Source organism: Meles meles, chromosome 10, assembly GCF_922984935.1.
Source record: "Meles meles chromosome 10, mMelMel3.1 paternal haplotype, whole genome shotgun sequence".
Lineage (NCBI taxonomy): Eukaryota > Metazoa > Chordata > Mammalia > Carnivora > Mustelidae > Meles > Meles meles.
In genome coordinates this window covers 51,372,084-51,398,805 of record NC_060075.1, presented here as the reverse complement: position 1 = coordinate 51,398,805, position 26,722 = coordinate 51,372,084, and the positions used below count along the sequence as shown (strand labels likewise).

Sequence of the window (26,722 nt, the reverse complement as noted above, 5' to 3'; positions counted from 1 at the left end):
AGAGGGAAAAGAGGGTTGGAGACAAATGCACTCAGCATGAAGCAGCCGAGGGGCAGCGTGCAGTCCAGCCCAGGGGCATAGTGGGATGACTGCATTTTCTATGGATCAAGTGGACGCTGAGAAAGTGGTTGGCTCTAGCCTTCCTTTCTGGCAATAAGAAGCTAGGCGGAGTACGGATGAGGTAATGGTCGTTGGGAGAGATCAAGTAGCATCCTGGTCTCTCAGGTCACTGACCTGGATAGGGCTCCCTGAAAAACTCACTTGTAGAAGCAGTCTCATCATTTAGAGAAGACACAAAGGCTACTCTTTTTTTTAAAAATATTTTTTTAACGATTATTTATTTATTTGACACATGGAGGTCTTAAGTAAGCAGAGAGGCAGAGACAGAGAGGGAAGCAGGCTCCCTGCCAAGCAGAGAGCCCGATGCAGGGCTCAATCCCAGGACCCTGAGATCATGACCTGAGCGGAAGGCAGAGGCTTTAACGCACTGAGCCACCCAGGCACCCCACACAAAGGCTACTCTTGACCCCCTACCCCATCTCTCCTTTGCCCATTCAGACACCCTGGAGAAAATAGGAGAGGAGATTGTTTTCCAGAGGCCTATCATTCCTCTGAGATGAGGAAGGGGAGGAAGAGGGGAAGAGCAGAGCGATGTCCCTTTCCCTTCTTCAGGTCCTTCCAGTCACTGACCCAGCCAGCAATAGGAGATGGGAAGCTTTGCTTTGGATATGAGGTTGGCATCTTTATCGGGACTTGAGGTTTTTTTTTTTTTTTCTTTTTAAAAAAATTCCAGTTAGTTAACATACAGTGTAATATTAGTTTCACGTGTACAATATAGTGATTCAACACTTCCATTCAACACCTGGTGCTCATCACAGCAAGTGCCTTCCGTAATCCCCACCACCTATTTAACCACCCCCCCCCACCTCCCTTCTGGTAACCATCAGTTTGTTCTCTGTAGTTAAGAGTCTGTTTCTTGTGGGCTTGACTGAGTTTTTTAATATCAGGAAGTGACCAAGGAGATTATAGACTCTGTCCAGGATCCCTCATTAAGGGATCACTACCCATCAGGGAAAGGACATTGAACACAGCACAGCTGGGGGCAGGATAGTAGGAAAAATAACACCATTTCTTATTTGCGCCCTATGGACTTGAGACTGTTCAGTAAACCAGCTATATCTGATTAGGGACTTCATGTTCTTATGACTAAAGTTGAATAACTATGCATTTGTGTTGTGGTGTACTGTGTTTATAAATTGTTAGTTTAGGAGTGATCAGATTTTTTCTGCAAATCAAAAACTTGAACTATTAAATGAAAAAAGAGACACACCAGAAGGCAAGTTTCCAAATACAGGAGACACTTAAAGAGGTACCTATTTACTGCCTTAAAAAAAAAAACTTCTCTTTTTAGAAAAATTTCAACCTATCATAGAATCACTAACAGTTGATGCAATGGAAAAAATGGGCATATAAAAACATGTTTGTAAGTGATTTGTTATTCTTGTTCACTTGTCAACCATGTTACTCTCTTAAATTATTTAAATTTCATAAAAATATTTGTCAGACTACTCATCTATTTAATTTTTTATGTCTATGATTTTTACATAAGATGGTGAGATGGCTTCAGCCTTCCCCCGTGCCCCCCCCCTTTCCTCATTACCAGAGGCTTCTTAAGTATTTGCCATGTTCTTTTTTATTTAGACAAAAATTATTTCATATTTACATTACAATATTCTTTAAATTGTATTTTTTAATAACTTCTAAGATACTAGCTCTAGTGACAAAGAAAAATTGTTGTCAGTGATAACCCATGAGAAGAATACAGTGACTCTTCATCCATTGGTGTCCTCACTGTAGTGTTGCTTGTAGATTACAGACCACAGCTTAAATCGTCTTCAGGGACAAGCTCCAGACTTATTTTTCTGGTTTCAGTTCTGCACCATCTATTTTCTTGAATCCCAGTCTCCTAAAATTGAAGCCATACAAAATGTTCTCATCCATCATAACAATGCCATGAATACATACAAAAATACTAGCCATGATCCTAATTGCCTAATTATCCTTGAGTTGAATTGTGTTGCACTTGAAACGAGTGAGATGTTGATGAGAACCTGCGTACTCATGTTTACCAACTTACCCTTGACTCATCCCTCTCCCTCTTGACTGTCCCACTGGCAACATCTGGTGAGCTGCCAAATCTGCTTCTGTGTTGTATCTCAGGACTTCAGCAGAAATGTCAGTGGTTCTCCTTTCTTTGATGAATAATGTCCTTTATTCATTCTTTACTGAGCCCCGAGTGCACTTTCTGCTCTTACCCCTACCTCCTCGCCTTCTTACCTTCTTTCCTCTCCTCTTCGTACCCCTGCTGCTTTCACCAAACTGAACCCCAGCTGTGGTTCATACTCCTGAAAGTATCTTCTCTCCTCCCACCAGTCTCTGAATATTCAAAACAGAGCCATCTTTCAAAGTCTAGCTCAAAAAAATTTCTCAAATTTCCACATGTAGAAATACTCTCCTTTTTTTCTTTCTCTCTCTTTTTTCTGGGCACTGGGGATATGCAGTGGACAAAAAGCATGGGATTTATGGGCCCAACATTCTAGTAAGGGGGAATAGACTCTGAACATATGTCAGATAGGGATAAGAGCCATGGTAAAAAATAAAACCAGGAATGTTCTGAAAATGTCTCCCTTCTAAGGTGTCACAGCTTGCTGCCTTCCTTTCTAAAGGCCTTAATTAAAGTGTTATGTTCCACTTTATAGACATTTGTTGGTTTTGTTGTTTTTATATATACTCTATTAGAAAATAATAGGTAAGTTGCCAATTAATTTTATGGACCTCTTTCTTTCTGATTTGTACATAGTAGATAACTTAATAAATACTTACTAAAGCAAACAATGATTGAATTAGAACTAACTTATAAAATGAGATCCAGAAAAAATAAAAAAAATTTTGATTTAAGTTTGAGAAAGAAAACCTTCTGAATTTGAGATCTGGGGTATTGAGATGCCTTCCTTTGTCCTTGTAGTAGCTCCCTCATGCGGGACCTTTCACATTAAAGAGGTCAAATGTTGGACTATATGTCACAGGCCTAATTCCCAATCACGTCATCAAATCTTCCTACTCAGTGTGTGGCTATAGAGTAATGAGATTGTTGCCCATGTGGGACTTAGGGGAAGCCACGTCATTACTTCCTACCGCTACTCATGTTTATATCTGGCCCTCTGTAGGTCTCAGTTTAGGTACTTATTTCCCTTTCTCTTTGGTTTTTTCCTCCTAAGACACTTAACTTTCTTAGAAATTTCTTTTGAAAAGAGGTAATCCTTTTTCATGTTTCTGGACCAGCTATATACAAGAGCCCATGCATTTTAACTGGTTTTCGGGTATTTACCATGGGAGTTTTTGATCAGGATTCTGGATTTCTTGAGGCTGACAGTTCATGGAGTAGCTCACTGGCAGATGGCAAATGCATGGATTGTTGGAGCAAATCACTCAGTGTCTTGGCGACACTTTTGGCTGTTGTTCTCCCAAACCTCTGGGGCAGGTTAGGAACATGTCTTGAGATGCTTTCCTTTATATTTCTTCCAAATCTCAGGGGCAGATTGGCCATCACCCCAGTGCTTCTTTCTTCTTCCACGGTCCTCCCAAATCTTAATGGCAAGTTGGCTGCCGAGTGTGGCATTTTGTTGACTGTGGGTGCACTCATCTTAGTGACAGTTTTTGGACCCCAGTTTTTTAGTTCTTCAAAATTCGTACTTCTTTCCTTTTCCCCCTTAAGGTCTCCTTCAGGCTATGATTGGAAATGTATATTAAAATAAGTTATTGTTAACCATAAGAGACTCTTAATCTCGCAAAACAAACTGAGGCTTGCTTGGGGGGAGAGGGGAGGGAGAGGGTGGTTGGGTTATGGACATTGGGGAGGGTATGTGCTATGGTGAGTGCTGTGAAGTGTGTAAACCTGGCGATTCACAGACCTTACCCTTGGAGCTAATAATACATTATATGTTAACAAAAAATGAAAAAATTAAAAAATTTTTTAAAAAATCTTAAAAAAATAAGTTGTTATAGGCAATAGGTTTAAACCCCGAATTAACTTAAATTCAGACTTTAGTTTGCAGAACTGTTAAAGCAACAAACAAAGTTTGTGTTTTCATAGGCAGAATTTTAAAATAAATAGTTCATATTAGGTTTCTTAAAGCAGTCCAGTTTCTCTATCCCTGGACTATTGTAAGACAACCGTAAAATATTACTAAAATCCATAGAGTGAATACAGCAACGTGTTTGAGCAGCAAGAGCATACAAAGTATTGAAAGGAGGCAAAAGTTTATCTTACTGCAGTGGTTCTCCTTCAGCTTTTGATCCATGTTGTTTATGATATATTTCATGTATTTTTATATTTTGATTTTAGAGAAACCTCCCACTGCCTCTTCATGTCCCTGTGTCTCCTCTTTTTAAATGCTGAAGTGGCGGATACATGAAAACAGAGATGCTGGCCAGGTTTTGGGGTAGAGTTGAGGAGGCTCCATTGTCTTTCTTTCTTACTCATATTCAGAGCTCTGCTCTAAGAAACTGATTGTATTTTTATTAGTACACAAGTTACATTTTTAGGAAAGCACTGTTTGGTTTGTGGGTACTGTACCACTAACATACCAACCTTAAATGAACCATTTAAAATACGGCAAATATTTAATTAGATTTAGCTTTATCATGAAAATTTGTCCCTACGAAGATTTTTAAATGATTGTTTCTCTGATTGTGAAAAGAAATACGTACTCATTTCAGCAAGTTCGGAAAATACATAAAATCATAAAGAAGAAAATAAAAATATCTTGGCAATTGCACCATCTAAGGATAAATACGTTACTTTGATATAGATGTACCATAAACTTACTGGCTCATCATTACTAAGTAGAACAGATAATCCTTATATATTTTTGTTGTTGTTGTTGTTTGTAGTTGAAGACAACTCAAATGTTCAGCTGAAATATATCCAGGTCTTATTTCTGCAACTATTTATTACAACTGTGCACTTCTGAGTCAATTGAAAATTATTAATGTACCTTATGCTTGCTAAGTATCATATCCTGTACATAAATTGTCATTAGGCTAGACTGTTTGCTGTTGTATTAAAAAATACAAGTTACATTAATGCACTGTCATGGAAGGCTGCAATTGGACAAACAACAAAGCACAAACAAACTTATTCCTTTTTCGTTATAAAATAAAAAAGCATTAGATTTAGGACAAATATACAGTTAATATTAGTCATGTTGGAGTTAAAAAACTTACCTCAGAATATTTGTCATAATTTTCTTTGCTGGCAAGATTGGACATCATTAATTCATCTGAACAAAAGACATTTGAAGTTAACAAGCTTGAAGTGGCTAAAATCACTAAAATGAAGCATTTTGAGGAAATAACTTTCATTTTGTTCAGAATCTAGAATTAAGTTTCTATGTGCAGCCTGATGTCTACAAGGAGGGGAATCGTTGTCTTTTTATACCATCTAAAACAAAGGAAAGTTTGATTTATCAGTGAAACCAATCCCACATATTTTAAGTACTAATATTAATTAGTGTTTAACTATATATTTAAGGAATGTGGGTAATTCATTCTGGAAAGACAGCAATGTTCCTGTTTGCAAATTCATTAACTTTGAAAATAATTTTCCTCATTGTGAAGGAGCTTCTAATTAGGTAAGTTTGGGACCCTGGTAATTAAGATTCCAAACAAACAGAATGCTTCATTTCTTTGAGCTTGAAGGAAAATATTTTGGTGTTCGTGTCAATTCTTGAGAAGGAAAAAAAAATAGTATTCAATTCATGGTAGCTATATTTAAAAAAGTGTTGTTGTTTTTTTTTAACCCACACAAAAGAGTTAGGCATAGTATTTTCAAAATGTCAAACAAAATTCAGAATGTAAAAAGAATTCTAAGTCACATAGTACCCAAATAAAATGACATTAATTAGCTTTTCATAAAATGCTGTTTGGTTATTAAAAAGTGTCAGGCTTAAATGTCAGTTATGACGTGAAAGGAGGGCATAAGACCATGAGCTAGGCGTTTTGACAAACAGGCTGTCACAAGAGAAGCTGGAGGCAGTTCTAGGCCTTTTGTATCTTCCCCGTGGGCCTTATTTGGCAAAACTGTATAAATCACTGTGATTGTATTTCTGTGATGATGCTGTATCCTACCTTCCTCCTCAGAGCCCTTAAGAACCCTAGCAAAGGTTTGGTAAGTCACACACATGCTAATTTTGTTGCTCCCCTGGCCCATATTATTTGGGTAATCTCACATTGCCACAGGCATACTGACATCATGGCATAAGAAAAGAATTTATAGAAATAAATACTTATTTCCTGAAATGCCAAAGCGAGTCTTTTTTGGAGCACATGACTGATATTCTTAAAGACCTGCCTTATCATTAGACTGCCTAGGTTCTAGAGAAATCATTACTTGTTCCCATCTGTGCATTCAACCCTCTCAGGAGACAAAGACCTTACAGTGACTGATCTCTAGCTACTTCTAGACACAGACACTTGGAGGTGAATTCACAAAAGAGCAAGTCATAACGTTGCACCTTTTGTGTCAAGGATTGTGCCACGTCGAGCCACTCCCACAAAGTGTCATAATTTAAGGTTTGTGATGGGCGGAAGTGAAGATCCTTCTCCGGATTATAGATTTCCAGAATAAATTAGAAAAACAATGGTGTGTAAACTCTTGGGTACCCTGAGGTCCCACTTGCCCACAGCCTCTCTTCAGGCAGTTGACATCATTGGCCTCATTTGTTTTGGTCCATGCTAGCCAAGAATCCCCACAATAGGAGGCAATTAATCCAATTTATAGTCTAGGGTTAATTTTATAAGACTGTTATTGGATTATTTGGGTTTAATTTCCCTGAGGATTTAATGCATTTCTCTTTCAAATTGTCCCTTTGCAAACTGCTGATGGAACTTCCTTTTTTTTGTGGTCAGTAGATCCAAACTTTTGAGAAATGGGTGAAGCGAGGAGCAAGTTATGTGGGGCCGAGTTCACACCTTGGAAAGAGTGGAAGGGATCAGCCTGGGTCTCTTTCAGGATATGCTTGCTGGCTGGTTGTTTCAGAGGTTAGCATTACACCAGTTTGCAGTTCTGCTACTTGGGGTTTTGGCACATCTATGAGTTTTTCGGATTGCAGTCAGCACCTAGTGTAGCCGGTCTGACTAATCACTCCTCTGCCTCCACCAGGTTCAAACCTCCAAGTTTGGAGTGTGCTTAGAGTTCACTTATTAATACAGGGCTTGGCACTTTTCAACCATATTTTCAGTTAGCTTCAAAAACATCGATATAAAATAGCATGACCTGACATACACAGTACGAAATCACTCTGTCTTTTGATGAAATGTGCTCCTATATATGTAGCCTATGTAGGGATTCCTGACGAGACGTAGGAGCATACAAAAAAATGAAAACGTCTGTCTCCTGGCCATGTGGCATTTCCATACATGCTTCATTTTACCAAGACTTTAGAGACTTGAAGCTACTCCTGTCTAAGACTCTCTCTCCAGCTTGGACACTTCACGTCCTCGGCTTCCTACCAGATATGGTGCAATTGGGATGCTTCACAGGCGTCTCAAGTGCTCTGTGTCCCAACTGAGAAAGTATGCATGGCAGAGAAGGGTGCTACTCCAGGCCAGAGCCTGTCTCTCGTCACAGGTGGGGGTGCTCTTCTGGGGTGCGAATGGGTCAAGGCTGGGAAGGCAACTTCTGGGCTAACTGTGAGACTCATTGGGAATCTCCACAGCCATGGGGATGAGTGCTGCCAGGTGTCCCCCACCTGTACCACCGGCAGCCATGTGTAGGCAAAAAAGAAGCAAATGGAAACCCCTTTGAGCCAGAAAGAGATGTCCCTTCCTCCTGTAGTATACCCCTCTGTACCTTTTACTGACAAAGCTTAAAATTATGCCTGCTGCAAAGGATAAATGCTTAGGGAGTCCATCTCTCTTATCTCAGAGCATGAAATCAAGAGTGGATTTGGAGCTGAGAGGCAGTAAATAGATTAACTGGCACAGCCATCAACCCACTTGACCAAGCCCAAATCCTTTGGGAAATCCATGACTATTTCCTCCCCTTTTCTCCCTCATCCTATTCTAGAGTCAATGAAAAACTAGTTTCTAGTTTTGAGCTATTACACTTAATAATACTAGACACTATCTTTCTGAGCACTTACCACATACCAAGAACTCTAAGTACTTTGTGAATTAACTTGTTTAGCTTTCATAATAATCTCATTAGCAGTTAAAACTACTACTGTTCCTTCTCCTCCACCTCCCCCTCCTCCTCCTGCTTTCTGGAAAGGAAGACTAAGGTGCAAAAGGATGAAGTAACTTTCTCTACAAATGGCAGGGCCAGGATTTGAACCCAAGCATTCTGAACGTGTTCTCGCTCTGCCAGTCTGCCCCATCAAACCTGGTCTGTTCTAAATTCTAATTAATCTGTTCCCATCTCTCCATCCCCATTGCCAGTACTCAAGCTCACCACGTTCTCTTGCTTACACCTTTTCCTTGGTCCTCTCCAGTTCTTCCTATACGGAGCAATCAGAAATGTTTTCACAAAGTAGAACGTATTTGTGATTTCTTTTTAAAAACCTTCCAGTGGTTTCCCATTTTTCGTGGAATCACCTAGGCCACTTTTCATTACTTGTAGTCTTCTTAATGTCTCCTTCTTAATGTCTCTCCCACTCCTCCCTGCCACCTCTGTGCTTTATGACACACTTCTTTCTATTCTTCCAAATGGCTGCAATTTCTCTTGCCTCTGCTCATGATTTTCCTGTGCATGGAATATCCGTCCACTCCCCTCTCTCCTTCTTACATCTCCTCATTGTTTGAGTCTCAGTTGAGGCATCACATGTTGTGAGAAATATTCCTGTTTGAACATCTGATTTTTGATGGCCAGCTCCAGTAAATGGCTCTTTGTTCTTGCCCGGTTGTGGCTTTTTCACTCAGACTTGTTCTGTACTGTACCTTGCCTCCCGTCCCCCTCTACTGCTCGGGGGAACCAGTGAGGGCAGAGCCTTGCTTGCGTAGATCACAGTGGCATTTACATTGTCTATCTCACAAATGCTACAGACACTTTATTTCTATCTTTTAAAAAATATTTTATTTATTCATTTGAGAGAGAGAGAGAGAGAGAGCCCACAAGCAGGGGGAGAGAGAGAGGATGAGGGAGAAGTGGGCTCCCTGCTGAGCCTTATGTGGGGCCCTATGCCCGGACCCAGAGATCATGACAGCCGAAGGCAGATGCCTAACCATCTGAGCCACCCAGGCGCCCAGGACACTTTATTTCTAAACAATTGAATACATTTTTATCTCTGGTATAAGAAATAAGGGTTAAAACCAAAGGTGCTTGTTCACTGTTTTTCCCGGTTTTGGCTGTTGACCAGAGTTTCCTCTTTACTGTGACTTACACATTATTAAAGCTTAAGTTTGTTGGCTTATCCTGAAATCTTAACATCTTAACTTTTTCCCAGTGAGGATTCGCACCTAAAGCTTTCCCTACATGTGGACAGTCAGGGATGCGTAGGTTGAATGTGAGCGTAGGTTTATCCTGTTAACGGATGCAGCTTGATAAGTTCAGTATGTTCTGATGTATCTTGCTGAGTTAATGGGTCCAGACACCAGGAAGGGGGTGAAAAGGGATGATACAGCCCTAAAAAGGGCTTCCTGACGATGCTTCAGGGTCGTCCAGTAGGCAGACTTCATAGGCTCCCCTGGCTGAGGACAGAAAAGGGTTCTCTGATTGCTCGTTATTTTTCCACGCCCACTAGATGTCCCCAACCTCTGGCAGACAGTTAGAGTAGGGGACAAATCCTTCCTACCCATCAGGAACTGAGCTGACTGAGTTGGGTCTAGGACTTTGTAAGGTTCTGATTTATCTGGACCTCTAGGACAATATTTAAAATAAGTGATTGTTTATGTGCCATGGGCTGCAAGTTTTTACTTAAATTTTTATGCAGCAGAGCTACCTTCCCCCACACATTGATCCGTGCCCCCAGGGCCCTGGTGAGGTCTGCTGAAGAGGTGGTGAGTGTTAATATGCAGAAGAACTTTGTTATAGAGCCCTGTCCCTCGCCCTCAGTCCAGCAGTGGACTCCCAGGCCACTGGCCTCTTGACAGTTTTTTTCTTCCTCTCCATCCAAGCATAGTCCAGTTGTTGCACTCTGCAAAAGAATTTATGGCATTGCAGTCTTATTTTGCACTGCACGTTTGCAAAGTATTTTGTAACCATTTGTTAACTAATTTCAGGCCCCCTTTAGAGGTGGGTGGTGGCATTGCTGTATAAATACATTTCAGTATATTGTGTGCAGAGACAAAGAAATACCTGCCTTGGTTCCAAATGAAATCATCCTATGCAAATTGTATAACATTACTATTTTAAAAATATGTGGTGGTGCCTTTGTTTCAAGATTTATGAGTGGCTTGTTATAATGAGCTTGTCATATTTTGATAGCAGGATTGTATTTACTTCCCCTGCTTTTCATCGTGACAGAGTATAGTGCCAGGGCCTTGGAGATGCTGATGTGGACAAGAGACAAAGATGATTCCTCCGTGTAGTAAAAGCAGTTGAAATTCGGGCGCCTGGGTGGCTCAATGGTTTAAGCCGCTGCCTTCGGCTCAGGTCATGATCTCGGGGTCCTGGGATCGAGTCCCGCATCGGGCTCTCTGCTCAGCAGGGAGCCTGCTTCCCTCTCACTCTCTCTGCCTGCCTCTCTGCCTACTTGTGATCTCTCTCTGTCAAATAAATAAAAAAAAAAAACTTAAAAAAAAAAAGCAGTTGAAATTCAATTCTACTTGGAGTCAGTTAAAGAATTTGTTTGTATAAGAATACATATTAAATAATTATAAAAATCAATTCATAAGATTTATTCTAGAAGGTTGATGAAATGACAAGGTCCCTATGACCAAAGGACGTATTTTAGAACAATATACTGAACAAACTCTTCAGTATTAAATCTTTCAAGTGATGTGGAGTGGTAATGTTTTAAAGAATTTTTACAGCAATTGTGCAAGGCTGATTAGGAAGCCGCCTCTCTACAGCACAGCTTTCCAATTCAAGCTTTTACGCTTTTTAATGTTTCATTTTTATTGACATTTTTTTCCTTGCAGGAAAAATGTGTGATTTTTACTAGCCTGGCAGGGGGTTATGGTACCTCTTGCCAAAGTGTCAAGAAAACTCAGAATTCTCTACATGAGGGACAAAGACCAGATGTTTAGTTAAAATAACACATAGCTTTTATACAAATATAGGTAATGGAAACCAAGTCCTTTCCTGGGATTTCCCCCCCCTCCCTTTCTTGGGCCAGTTTTGCCTTTGATATTTTTAAAATAAGCAAGCAACCATCTTGTTATTCTAACCTGAGCAGAATAATTTAGTTTTTTGCGAAGAGGGTGACTTTTCAATATCTTGTTTTTGTTTTGAAGGATTCTGCTCTAAAATGTGGAATGTGTTCTTCAAATAATAATTTGCTTTAGTGAAAAGAAAATTTGAGACTTTTATAGTTTAGGAAAGACCGAGCCTAATCCACTAGACTGAATTTTCCACTAGCCTGAACACATCTTCACTGGGGAGGAAATTTGTTGCTTAAGCCTACACTGATGTGGGTTTTGGAGAATGTTTTTAAGTACAACTGTTTTCCCATTTCAAATAGGAGTAAGGGCAGATGGCTAACTAATAATGAGCATCATCATGAATGTGGACTTTTCTAGATGCTTTTTCATTGCTGATGAAAACAGATGGTAAGGGGGCTACTTGAGATGTACACATGAATGGGCTGTGGTTTGTTTTTTCTTTTTGGCTAGGGGTCATCTGTCTCCTGTGCTCCTGAGTACTACTTGTAGGAGTTTCTTGAAGGCCCACAGCAGCCATGCAGTTGCTCTTCTGAGCAGAAGTTGGCCCTTGTGTTAACACACTGGTGCTTGGACTTTATTCTTCTCTGTTACCAGTCCTTTGGCTTTGGCCATACTGCCTGCTCCTCTGTTCTAGGTCTGAGCTCATGTGGGTACCTCATACCAGTGGGCACCTGTATCCCTTAGATCATAGTGACTGGATCTCATTACTGAGGAGGGGTTTACACTTTCCTTCAACACCAGGTTTATGGGACCCTCAAAAGGACGTGTCCATGACGTAGCCAGGAATGACAGCATGGCAGTTCTGCTGGTTAAACTCAGCCAATTCCATGACAAATAAAATGCAACCAATTCCAAGCAACCAAATGGAAAACCTCAGTCAAATAGTTGTTGGAGGAGCACTCAAAAGCATACTTTTAAATCTGTAGTGACATGGAGTATAAATTTAATTAGAGGAGAAGATTTTCTGGCCATCTCCTGATTCTAAAAGGTGAAATCTAGACAGAAAATTCTGTACTGAGTTGAGGTTAAATGAGCTAAATAAATGTTAATACTTAATGGATATCATTTTATACTGGGTTCTGTACCAGAAGAGTTTAAGAAATTAGGTATTTATACTTTGAGAAACAATAATAAAGAAAATAGACAATGGTATCTAGAACATATTTTTAGGTCTTCAGAACATATTTAGATGTACAAGCAGCCTTACCATTTCTAGGGACAATAGCCTATTGTAAACACAGTTTACATGACAGTTTAATGACCCAGAGCAGTTTTATGATGGTGGGCTTTGGCTGATGGGCCCTGTTGGAGCCCTCTCTGATTCATCAAAAAGGAGTAGCTGATGATCCATGATCTAGAAACATCCCGCTAGGAGACTGGTATGGATCTTTCTGTGAATACCACCTCTGTCCGTGCCCTGTTTCCCAATACCTAAGCCAAGAGCAGTGGAACTGCCCTTCCTATGTTTCCATATTCTTTGGGTTGATTTGTTTCTTTAAATTTATCACTTCAAAACTTTCCTTAATGACTCTCTTAACCTGATCTAACTTGGATAAACATAACCAAGGAGGAGGAGTTGAGAATCTTGGCCATGGTGAGAGATGAAAGAGGAGGGAAATCCCTGTGGGCTTACTTTGGACCTTGCTGCCTCTTGAGCAGTTTTCTAGTCTTGTAAATGTTTCGCAGTTGAGGCTTTTCATAGGCACAGCTGCAAAACTAGCTCTCCTTTACCTGGTATATTACTCAGAGCTCCTTGGTTGCATGTTACTGAAATTTCTAATGTGTTTAAGCAAAATGGAGAATTTATTAAGAGGATATGGGGATATCTTATGAATGGTGTTGGGGCCTCTAGAACATCTGTAGCCTAGGACTCAAATCACCATTGGGACTTTCTCCTTGATTCTCATTTCTTCTCTCAATGCATCAGTTTCATTATTCCTTCCTACTGCTGTCTTGATTTTCCCACCTCTCAGCCCATTTATTAATGCCTTCTGAATTTATATATCCTCAATTTCAGCAACCTTATGAGAAAACTGCTTTATATCAGTTCCAGATTCAAAATCACCAGGGAAGGATTCTGATTGGCCCATTCTAGATAAGGAGCCCCACCCTGAACCAATCATTTATAGCCAGAGGTGGGTCACATTGCATTAACATTGAAGATACTATTGCAAACCTGTGAAAGCATTGGGGGTAAGTGTTGCTACTGGGAAGACAATACAAAAGTGTCTAAAACAGCTGGATAGATAGAGCATGAGGAAGAACCTGGACGCTTCTCTTCCTGAATCCAATTCCCCAGGCAGAGGAAAACTGCTTCCCAAGCTGGTGAAAAACTGAAGTTCTGGGTTGCAGATAAAGGGCCACTTGATGGGGCATATCTCTGTTTTTCTTTAAAGATGCTGAGGAGGTTTCTGTCCTAGCTCAGCGATACTGGTAGACAGTGCTTTCATCTCTGCCATCTGGGTCTTTGTTTTTGCAAGCAGGTGTTCTTGTGAGATATTTTTGTGGCTCATATGGGGTTTTGATGGTAAAAACAAAACAAAACAAAACAAATTCAAGATCTTCCTTCCCCAGGGGCAGCCAAGGGCACAATTCCCAGCTATTTCTCCATATATCCATCAAAAGCAGTGCCAACTTTGAGAGCCTGTAAGATTCCCCTTCTCCCCTGGCAGGTGGGAGGCCTGGCTCAGGTGTTTCTCTTTGGCATTTGGAGGTGCTCCTGTTTCCACCATTATGCTCAACATCAGATATGAAGCACTGTCCTGAGAATTTCAAGACCAGGTGGTTTGGTCCCTAAATGGTCCTAAACTCTTTTTAACTTGGGCCTCTTTCCTAACTGTTTCACACCCATTATTATTCTGTGGTGATACTGGCTTGCTTCATTTCTTCCCACTGTGTTTACTAAGGTTGAGTGAGTTCTATGACCGAGAGTAGAGTGGTTCACTGCTTTTTGAGCAAGCAAGTTTATTTTTCTATTAAGTTGGTTGACTTGCCATTCTCTGCCTGGCACTTGGGTAGCCTTTGGAAACACTCCAAAATTCTCGTTCCTTAGACAATGGACTTTCCTTAAATAATAGATTAGTAAATGTTTATTTTGGAGATAGTAAAAATAAGACTCTTTGTGTATAATTCCAAATATAAGCATATTTTTTTGATAATTAGCTTCATTGTTTTCTGTCATTTTTTTGACATTATTTACACTAAGTTAGAAGTAGTAATAATGGGACATCCAAGTTCGATCCTACAAATATATCTGTCTACAATAAAATATTTGCTTCCAGTGACAGAAAGTATTTTAGAAGTGTTCATTAAAACAATTTGATAACTGTGTATCCATTATTAATAACCCAAGACAGGGAATTACATGTTATGTGACTCATGCAACCAATAAGGAAGCTGCCGTTTCCATAATTATAAAGAATTCATACCACATCCATTTTACTATTCAGTATCATTTGACCCATTTATGGCTCATTTTGAAAGAGTAAGATTAAAAAATTTATAAAGTTTTTCGAATGAAAAATCTACCAGGTAATTTCTCCCTTCCACTGCTTACAGTAGGTACTCTCCATCTAAGAGGCTGGACCATTTAGTTCTACATCCCTCTCCCTAACTACACTAGTAAAGGAAGCTCAGGATGCCCTGGGTTATGCCGATCCTTCTCCTTCAGCCCCCCTCCTGGAAGCCTTCTGGGGGTAAATTGTGAAAAAAGATGGGAGTCAGGGAGGATGACATGGGTTGGCCACATTCTGGAACGAATGACAGCTGTGGGGTGAAGGGCAGCTAGTCAGTGTCCACGGGCTCTCTGTTCAGCTGCCTGCAGTTTCTAAACAGCCTATTTGGGGAAAAAGTCGAGCAAATGCTCAGCTAAGTCATTAGCCCGCAAGTTCCTCCAAAATGTCAGTTACTGATCACTGCTACTCCTCTGCTTTTATTCTGACTATCCTCTAGAGTTAATTGTGGTGTGGAAGGAGGAGGAAGAGGGATGTAGGCTGGGAGGGAGGAGAGCATCATTGGAAGGCTGGTAGAAGATGAACTTGTAGCTTCAAGGTTTTCTTTTGGGCACGGAAGAGAGAATCAGGCCTAGTGAGTGATTCTGGGCCTGTTCTTCTTTTCCTTTACCCCCATCCCAAATCTCCAAAGTAGTTGAATTTGGAGCTCACTGTAATTAGAGTCAAGGAGACCCCCACCTCTTTGTCACACCTGAGAACCTGGGGCAGCGCACTGTTCTTAAGAAACAGTAAATTACAAATAAATAAATTAAAAAAATCTTAAAAAAAAAAAAAAGAAACAGTAAATTAGTACCACGAGACTCCAACTCCTCTCCCACATGGTCTGATTGCATCACCCTCACTCCCTTTGGTCAGGTCTGTGAACAGTTGCTGAAGTGATTTTGATGTGATGTGACATTTGCAGACTGTGGCCACCGACCAAAGAATCTGAGCTTCGGTATCCAACATTTTACAGGCTACAAAATATAAGCTGGCCAACATTTATTGCTTGTCCTAGCAGCTTGAGCCAAGTTTCCTAAGCCTACAGAGCAGACCTCTTGCTGCTGCTAATTTTACTATCAGCAAACAAAAGGGAAGTAGGAAACAATGCAGAACAGCTGAAGGGGAGCCTTTGCGGGAGTGGTACACACTCAAGTGATTTCAAGAGAGAGCGACTTTCTTTCTTCTAAAACCAAAAGGGACTCAGTTTGCACAGAAATAAAATGGAAAAAAATATAATGTAGAAAAAGTTACAAGCAGAGATTCTGCACTGGTCTCCCAGGATGGCAGTGATTTACATATTAAGGCAGCCACCAGGGAAATGTTAAAAACTCTCTAGGAAAATTTCCAATGTGATGGATAGAACTTTAATATTAATATAAGATTCATCATGATAATGTAAGTCATAGATCTAAACCTTCATCAATTGGATCAGTCCTTTTCCAGCCTATTATACAGGTAGTAAGTACGTGCTTTAAATAGTGTCATGTCACAGGCCTGGAGTCTTTCTTTATCTGCAGTTTCTCAAGTTCTGTTCACAGAAATAGTGACCCCATGAATCATTCATCTTTTACTATGTTATCTAGACCATCTGCATTTCCTCCATTTTTATTAATATTTAGTACTTCTTAAAATATACTTAATTATACTTTTTTCACAAATAGAAAGAGCATAATTCCACACACATGTGCAATGAGTGTGAAGGGAAGATCTGATTGTTAATCTATTTGTTGGTTATTATACTAAGAAAATAAGTGATTTCTGGTTTGCTATTTGGTTGAGTATCTTAGACATAATTACCAATCAAATGCATAGTACTGCTCAGTCATTTTACTCTGGGGTTTTGGTCTTCTTCGAACACTGACACCAAACAAGACAGTGGCGTAGCCTCTCTAGAATTCTCTAAGATAATGACAGCCTTCAGGAATGAGAATGATGGTAGTGTTGATGGCAGTAATTATAAATGTTAAGACTTTTCTGCTGCCTTTTCCAATAGGGATTCAAACATTCACTGGTGGAGTATACAATCACCTTTTCTTAGTCTAAAACACACATGAAAATAAATCCATGAGTACAGATCGTGAATACAGATGTAAAGTGTGGACATGGACAAGTAGATCCTCAAGTTCTATAAAGAAAAGGGGACTTTTTTTTTTTTTTAAAGATTTTATTTATTTATTTGACAGAGAGAGAGATCACAAGTAGGCAGAGAGGCAGGCAGAGAGAGAGGAGGAAGCAGGCTCCCCGCGGAGCAGAGAGCCCAACGTGGGGCTCGATCCCAGGACCCCGGGATCACGACCCGAGCCGAAGGCAGCAGCTCAATCCACTGAGCCACCCAGGCGCCAAAAGGGGACTTTTTTAAAGCCTGGGAATCACTGTATATTCTGTCTCTCCTTTCTAGATTCCTGTAATGCTCACTGATTCACTCCACCCCAGTTATATACCCGTGGAGTAACCAATGTTCACACTTGAGTGTATCATTTCATGTATTTTGTTGGCATAAAATTTGAGAGTGTAAAGGTTCTGAGAAGTCCTGCTGTAAAGGAAACTTACATGTTATAGAATTGAGCATTTTCTAAGCTTTCTTTTTACTGTGGAATCCCTTTTTTTTTTCCCTCCCAAATAAGATCTATAAACACATTGGGAAATGCTGGCCTAAAGGAGGTATTCATAAACTTGGCCTCTTCTATTTTCAGGTTTTGATTTTCACTGGAAACTTTGCAATGAACTCCAACTTCTCCTTGAGTCCTGGCTCGGGTGTCACTTCCTCTATGAAGGTTTTCCACTTGCCGTAGAATAGATATGTAATTGTTCCCTTTTGCCCCCTATCCCCACAGCAAATTTTTTTTTTTGTCTGTGTGGAAAATCTATGTGTTTATGTTTAGAGCATGAGCTAATTTCTTCATTTTTTACTTTCCTCTTCCAATCTACAATATCCTTTAAGAAGAGTGTTTTTGTTTTTTTGTTTTGTTTTGTTTTGTTTATTGTTGTTGTTCTCAGTGCCCTATAGAGTGCCTGGATCCTTGTAAGAGTTCAACAAGTATCTGGTGAAGGAATGAATGAACAAATAGAGCCTGGGAACTTTAGCAGAAAAATTATCTTTCTGGTGTGTTGATATGTGATTAATGAATGAACCCTTTTGAGTTAAGTACTTTTTCGATTATAGTGACTCATTTCCATACAGTTGATTGGATTGAGACTGACTCAGATGTGAGATGGTTAATTATTTAGTCTGCCCAAAATATAAGATTGACTGTTACTCTGTGTGTTTTCCCCCTTGTATAGACATGGTCAGTATGTATGAAAAATTCTAGTACCCAGTCATAACAGAGACATTGTTCTTCTCTATTCATAATCAGTCCGTAACTCAGAATTTCCCTATTTTTAACTGCTAAGCGAAAAATGGAATTTACAGATCTTTTTACCTTTTATTAAAAGCCTAACCTAATAGATTTAAAGAACTATATAGTTATAGAATTATATAGTTATATAACTATATATATTATATAATTATGTATAGAATAATGTAGTTATAGAATAAGAATTATATACAGTTATATATATAAGTATATTATATATAACTATATGTAGTATTATATATTATATAACTATATATAGAATTATATAGTTATAGAATAAGAATTATATATATAATTTTATATATAAAGAATTATATATATAAATATACTATATATATATAGAACTATATTATGCCTGCAGCATTTTTATTTGAAATATATACTTAAAACATTTTTTCTCCTTGATACTCTTGGGTTCCCCTGGCACCACGCAAAGGCCTAGAACTAAAGCAAAAGCAATGAGAGTAGTTGGGGGATAGGAGAGGGGAGGGAGGAGAAGACAGAGATAGAGGGGTGGGGGAGAGTGAGTCTCTGATGTAATGGGAAAGGTACTTGATTTGGAATGCAGATTTCAAAAAGCACTCTATTTAGAAAACAATTTAGAAAATACTAGTTTCTGGTTTCCGTGTAACCTTGGGCGATTACCTGGCTCATAGCTTCTTCCCAGGAAATATCTGTGGATTGCCGGATGATCACTAAAGACCCTTTACCTCTAAAATATCAATGTTGATGAGATGAGATAAAAAAACTTGAGAGAGCTGGAGAGAAGACAGAGATGTGTGTGTAAGTGAATGATAAGGGTCACCCAAGACAGATGGCTCAGAACTTGTCTGCTCAGGATCAGTTTCCTGATTCCTCAAATCTGGGGGACAGTTGATTAAATCTTAAACTTTCTGTTCCTTAGCTGGGGTGGAGATGAGAATCTGGCTAATAGAGAAAGCTATTATATAGGCTGTTTTATATATAATCCCTGCCAGGAAGCCGAAAGATGGTGGGCAGTAGATAGAGTCCTCGTTAACCAGGTAAGTCTTGCACCTGAAGGTTTATCCCAGGAAACCAAGCATGGAAATGGTGGCTGGATCCTCAAACTTTCATATTAAATGGGGTAATTTTTGACAGAACACAAACTTCTTGGCTAAGAACCAAAGGCTCTTGGGAACCAATCTCCATAGCAGGCGTTGGTCTCAAGACTGTTCGAAGGCCAAAACAAAGAGAATGAGTTTCAGATTTTCATGAAACTGTTCTCATGTCTGACTTCAAAAGGTGCTTTAGAAATAGAGCTCAGACTTGGACCCTTAACCTTCAGAGTTCTCCCTGTGGGCCGTTTCAGGGTAATCTTGGGGACAGTCAACTGTGGAATGTTAGGAGCACAGAGAATAAGTTTCCATGGCTGTAGGCTGTTAGTTGATTCCCCAGAAAGTAGTTCTGTGAAGCCATTCTGATTTTTACATATGGCATATCTGAAAAAGGGGTTATTCGGCAATTGCAACATTTTTTGTTTTATGTGCCTCTGAAAGAAAGATATGTTTTGTCCTCCATCAAGTCTTAAAAAATATTTATCCTGGCATGTTCCCATTTTTCTTTCCACATGGAAACTCTGATATTTTTAAGACTAGTTGTGAAATCATTCCTAGGTATGCACATTATATGGAGATCTTAGAAAAACTTTTAAGGAAAATGAGTATACAATGGTATTTCTTTTATGTACCAGACATTACAAACCATTCTTTTGTTGGGCTTTTCTTGATGAGCAAGATGTAATAAAATGATGTATATTCTCATCCTGTGGCAGATACCCTTTATCTAGTGGGACAGAATATTGAAAGCAGCATGGAAGATTAAAAAAAGGGGGCATTTGAAAAAGTGTCCTCATGATAGCGTCGTGAAAGCAATGCTATCTTCTGGTTAAATAACGCATGAACAATAATTTTGGGTTAGGTATGTTCTTCAATTATGCATTTGATTTTGGTAATAAAAGACGCATGTTTTTCAATAATGTTTAGAATTTAAATACGCTGTTCCTTTTTCCCAGTCTTCAGGAGAACACTTACCAATGCAAAAGCTACCTCTAACCCATTCTTGTCCATTAAAAATTAAATGCTTTTACAGTAAATTATTAAAAGAGCTAGGCTGGCTGCAAATCATCAAAGGTACCATAAACCATTATGCAAGCAAGCGAGAAGTCTGATTAAATCTAAGGGATCAGAAGGCATATACATCCCTCGATATCCATCGCAAATTCTAAACTACAAAAGCAGCCATAAAATGCTACATTAAATTACTTTAAAAAACTCTTTCAGGATTTTCGAATTTCAACAGTAACTTGCCTTTTCAATTAAGTATGAACTAAAAACCTTTACTACAAAGCACAGATAAACCACTATTTAGAGGTTATTTCCACTTTCTTTAACCTGCAGCAAAATTAGCTTCATTTTTCCAAGTGATACCACTTACTTAACGGAATTGAGGCATTCTAACAGAGTTTGCCAAAAAGCTAGTTATTAATTAAGTCCTGTTTCCCCAAAGTGTCTTTGTTATCTTTTGATTATATTGGAAAAGAAAATAATAGGCCCTGAATGTTGCAAAATCAAGTTGAAAATTTTGGAAGTATCTAAATAAGATAAGTTTAAAGATAAAAAAGATAACTTGTGGTTTTGGTTTAAATGAGATAATATATAATCAAATGTAGGATGCCTAGCTTGGTGCCTGACACATAGGAGACACTCAATAAGTAGAGGCTTTTCTTGTTGTTAAGGTCATTTTTCATTTGAGAAACTCAGGCTTTACCAAAGCTAACTTGTCCAGTGCTCCCTGGATGGAGTGAGCCCAGTACTGGTTGATTTTGAAGCACGTGCTCTTTCCTCAGTCACCCCAGTGTTATGGCCTTCTTAGTCTCTGCCCACACGGGCAACTATTTGGCTACTCATGTATGCATAAATTGGTCTGCTGAAACAAATCCTTGACAAATTAAAAGGTATAGGAGAAAGAGAAACATAAACATTGAGGTAACATTTGGTTGAATTATGATAACTGTGGAGAAGGAGAACAACAGCCTGAACAAGTGTTTATATTGGGTTTTATAAACTATTTTTTTTAATTTTTTAATTTATTTATTTGACAGAGAGAGATCACAAGTAGGCAGAGAGGCAGGCAGAGAGAGAGGAGGAAGCAGGCTCCCCGCTGAGCAGAGAGCCCGATGTGGGGCTCGATCCCAGAACCCTGAGACCATGACCTGAGCCGAAGGCAGAGGCTTTAACCCACTGAGCCACCCAGGCACCCCTATAGTTGGGTTTTAGAGCAGGGTGTGCTCTACCCATTGCTCCCTCCTACCCATTGCTCCCATCTGCCAAGTGTGATGAGGAGAAATTATCCTGCAGCTTAGTTGGGATTGGTTGGGGGGCTAATAAACCTGAATGAATAGGTGAAAAGCAGACATTGAGGACCAAATGAGAGTCAGGTGATTTCATTTGTCAGCAGTTCTCAAACTCTAGTCTAGATCTAAATCTAGAACCTAGGAAGGTTTATTAAAGCACAGATGGAAGGGGGCAACCTTCGATCTGGAAAACCATCTGGAGTTTCCGCTTCTGAAGGTCTAGGGCGGGTCCCAAGATTTTGTGTTTCTAACCACCTTGCAGGAGATGTCAATGCTGCGGATCAAAGGTCCTCACTTGGGAACCCCTGATTTAGGTTATCTTAAATGAGATAACTTGTAACTGCAACACTGTGATGTATACACATTATTAGCTCCATTTTATAGATGAGAAAGCAGATGAATGGTGAGTTTGGGAAACTTGTCAGAATAATGTTTTGAATCGGTTAAAGAGAAGCTGAGATATTGCCTTCAAAGAATCTCCAGATTTTCTGAATCACCATGATAGGAGACAGAAATGCAAGACTACGGCTGCTCATTCCTATTCTCCTATCACCCTCCAGAGGCAAGGACGTCATCAGAATGAGACAAAAACTGTCACAGATACATGCCCAGCAGCACTGAATGGTCTACAGATGACAATGAAAACTGAAGCCATTCTTTCCGAGATCCTTGAACACTATAGATGGAGAACTGAGGTATGGAAAGTTTTAATGATTTCTTTGACTATACATAGTGTATGAGAGGCAGAATTGGGTTATCAGATGTCTTGAAACCCAATCAAGTTTTAATTATAAGAGTAAAAATTTGGAGCTTCTATTTGCCATCTTGATTGTTGTCTGCCATGCCCACCATCCTGAAAGTTACTAAATACAGAGACAGCATAATGAGATGGGATGGGTCCTAACCCAGTCCTCAGAATTCATTGATATCTCCTGTATTTATTGACTGTCTTTCACATGCCAGGCACTTATAGGTGCCGGGAACAAAGGGGTAAGCAAGATAGGCGAAATGCTTGTTTTCGCATTATAAAGGCAGTGAGACTATCTATGAAGTAAATAATAATAATAATAATAGTAATAGTAAAAAGGGGGCCCTGGAAAGTTAAGGAGTGATAAATATTATGAAGAAAATTAAAGCCAGGTAATGTCAGAGGAAATGACTATAGACTCAGAGATTCATAAGCATTGTTTTAATGGTTTACTAAAGATGCAGAAAGAAATGTGGATGACTGACTACCAGTCAGAGGTTGGGACTATCATACCGCAGTTCTCAACATTTCAATTTTGCGGGTTCTCTTTTATCCATGAGTATAACCCAAGATTTCCCTTCCAGACTTCTCCAGAAATTATTTTAGGATTCTCAGATGAAGGAGGTTCTTGTACTCACAGGTGAACAAACTTTGAAATGCATACCTTTCAATGTATTTCAAAGACAAGTGCAAAATCATAGAAATAACTGACTCAAGCAACAAGTATCAGTGGTCCAGGTAGTGTGTGTGCTCATCTTCTCCCAACTTTGACTTGAGTGATATCACAGTGGAAGCTTGAAGTCAGCCATGAGGTAGTATTTAAGGCAGGAAACTGGCAGATGATACAATGCAGATCTCTAAAAATTACTACTTTTCCCCCAGAGGGCTTGTTGTTACTGGAAAAAAACTCCTTCATAAGTTTCTCATGCTTCTATGCATCTTGTTGTGTATACCAAGAATGTCAGATCCTGACCTCTCTTTACCCAGGCTATTTCTCAGGGTTGTATCTGCAATGAGCAATTTTGAAGATTAAGGTAATGTCTCCCTCTGGGACAAAAGGTAGACTTGCTTACTGCTTGCTATAAAATTGGTCGATTCTTGAAGATAAGTGTTTCTTTATTACAGTGCAACACACTGTATATGCAAGAGTCCATCTGGGTCATCCATGTTGTCCCCATGGGACCTGGGAACAAGGGGAACCAATGTAAGCATGCTGATGCTTGTGATGCTTACTGTGCTCTAAGTGACCAAGTCCATGGTCTGTGATAAGCGTCTTGTGTTTTCTACAAGCATCCACGAAACAACAACAGGCTAACTTCATAGCTTATAAAAATAGAATAAAATCAAAATTGCAATTTTGACAGTCCTGGGGACAAGGATGGGATACTAACAGAGATGTGATTTTCTGGACGAGGAAAGTCTAATGAGCCTGGTTCAGAGAGATGAGAAAACGTCCTTTAATCTGGTAGTGAGTATTCTTGCCCAGGTGTGGGGAGGAAGGGTGTGTCTGGGAGATGGAGGTAGAAGAAGGGTTTCCTACTGTCCTGTTAATGAACACAAGCTGAATGCTTAGAGGCTAAGCAAATGCTTAGAGGCTGAGCAACAAGAGGGAGGACTAAACAGGCTACCCAATGGTGCCTGATTGTTGCTTATTCTTCCCTCTTTGTGAACAGAGGAAGGGATGTTATCATAAAAATAGGTAGGCAAGCTTGATGGCCCTAGCTGAAAAGCAGTATGTCTGTGGTTATTGAGCCAGGAGTCCCCACAAACCAAACAACTGTCATCAGCAATGAGGACCTTGTTATTTCAATAGAACTTTGGGTGAACCAAAAACATTGGTTTGGATGAATTGAAAGCATTGATTAAGTCATAAGCAGGAGGCCACTCAGAAAGGAAAGTGAACCCAACACCTTGCCTAATAGCACAGAGACACTGCACTCATCTATCTGGCCCTTTTCACAGCTCAGCTTGAGAAGATGGGGTGCTAGGCACAGGGGTCACCAAATCCCCCCAGAACAGCAGGGTGGCACTGTTGTGGCATATGTTCAGGGGCAGAAAGAAAAGGGATCCTGGGTCCTGGTGCTTGCTGGATAGCTGAAGCATCCAAGGGAGGAAGTGCTGTGCTTAGGCTCTGATCCTAGGGTGAGGTCTCAAAATGGGAGAAAAAGCCTATTAGTCAACTTTCCTTTTGGTGGCCCATGACATCCTACCATAGCCTAGATTCTCCTACTACTCTTTACTTCCCACCTTCCCATCTGGGAAATAGCATGGTTGGGAATCTTGGGTAGACTGTGATGTGCGTCAGGTTAGACTCCTTGGTGCCTGAATTCAACTTAGGGGATTTGGGCACAGTTCAAATTGGGGAAGGGAAGCTCAAGTGGTCTACAGCATGGGGCTTCTGGGCCACTTCACTATACTATTATTTTGGTTTCCACTGCTGAATGCATAATTGGCAATGGTGTTTTATATGCTTGTACTGTAAATGCTCATAAATGTCAGAGGATTTTCCTACTCAGGGACTACCACATGGACTGTCCCCTCCTGGCTGATTCGACAGAAACAATGTATAAACCCAGATGGAAAAAGCGATATCTCAGCTTTAGTTAAGGGTGCAATGATTGCTAGAGTATTGGAGAGGTCCCTTTTTTTTGTACAATAGATGAGCTTCCTGACAGCCACCAATTGGTGTCCCTCCCGCCCCCCCTTTTAATGTAGCTGATAACCTGCCACTAAGCTCTTGTTGAAACTGAAAGCCTTGTCAATGGAGGCCTTGTGACTCTCAGGCTGGTTATATCCATTTGGGGATGAGTCAAATGGGCTCAAGAAAACAAGATGGGAAGGGTCCCATAAGTCTCTCTTGTCAAATGGAAATGGTATATTTTAAAGTGTAAGTCTAATGGCATCTGAGTTTTACATAAAAAAAAAAATGGCAGTCATCTCTTTTGGAGGAACTTTATCCCAATTTTATCCCCATCCCACTGCTGGCATCTTCACCAAATAGTAAAAGTTACTATCACCAGGAATTGGACAAATGGAAATTATGTGCTCTCTGAAAAGATGCAGTGAGGGGGAATACAACATATATAAGAATCTTGTCAAAAATATATAATTGAATCTAATATTGAAGAAACATAAGATAAACCTAAATGGAGAGACATACTACAAAATAACTGCCCCGTATTCTTTCAGATGCCAAAGTGATGAAAGACAAAGACATACTGAAAAAAAAAAAAAAAAAAAAGACCTCCTGAGGAATTGTTTTATATTAAGGAAGATTCAAGGAGACTCATGATCCTAGACTAAATCTGAGTAGCACAGACTTAATTTTTCTAGATTTGACTGAGTAGTACAATTTTTTTTTCTCTTTTGCTATAAGAGACATTATTAGGATAATTGATGGCAATTAAATAAGATCTGTATATTATGTAATAGCTGGGTATCAATATTACTTTTCTAGGTTTTAATAACATGTCCTTGTGTTTTGGACAGAAATACACTCAAGTATTTATGTCTGTAACTCTCTCCCGAACAGATCAGAGGGAATACACACACACAATGATAAGTAAATGTGTTAAAACATTAATATTTGGTGACTCTGAATCAAGAGCATATGGAGATAACTTGTGCTACTATTGAAGTTTTTCTAAAAGTTTGAAACTACTTCAAAATAAAAAAAAAGTTAGAAATGAGGAATCATAATTAACAAGGTGAAATATCCACTGAAAGATTTAGACATAATTTAAGAAGAAAGGCAGTCACAGTATTCCTGGTCTTCTTCAAGGGAGTAGGACTTCAAGGAAATGAAACATTAAGAATACTTTTATTCTTTGAGTTTTTAACTTTTAGAATATTTGACAAAGAGTTGTTTTGATTATGGAGGGGCCGATTTGATTCTTAGGTGCTGGAAGGAGGATGTTAGAAGCTTTACCTGGGATGGTCTAACAGAGCCTCCTTGACCCGAGCCACAAAGGATGAGCAGACAGCTTTGCATAGATGTTGGGGCAATGACCAACTAAAAGAGCCAAGGGGTCCTTTGGTCAAGATCTTGGTGTGCTCCAGACTCTGCAAGAAGCCCACTGAGGCTGGAGAACCTACATGCTAGTCCCGATTCTAAGAGCTCGACTTTGAGCAAGTCATTTTACCAACTGTGGTGTTACTTTCTGAATTTCTAGTGGAGCCCAATCTGTCAATACATTATAGTTCCTGATAAATATATATTGACTGAATGAGTGGACAAATAAATTGATCTGAAACGAAGATAAGATATGATATTGCTAAAGACTCTATAGCTCTAAAACTTTATGATTCATGTAATATTTATTGAGCAGTTGCAGAGTGCCTGCCATGGTGTCAAATGTTTTAAGTTGGA

The 26,722-nt window shown here is 39.5% G+C and overlaps 1 protein-coding gene across 1 annotated transcript; it reads right to left on the bottom strand.

Moving 5' to 3' along the window:
• Positions 1-3,403: 3,403 nt before the first annotated feature.
• On the bottom strand, positions 3,404-5,424 carry NPVF (neuropeptide VF precursor). The gene is made up of 2 exons (XM_046021282.1): positions 5,287-5,424; positions 3,404-3,787 (listed from the first exon to the last, which is right to left on the bottom strand). The coding sequence occupies exons 1-2, from the start codon at positions 5,422-5,424 to the stop codon at positions 3,404-3,406; spliced, it is 522 nt and encodes a 173-aa protein (XP_045877238.1).
• Between the last annotated feature and the right edge of the window lie 21,298 nt (positions 5,425-26,722).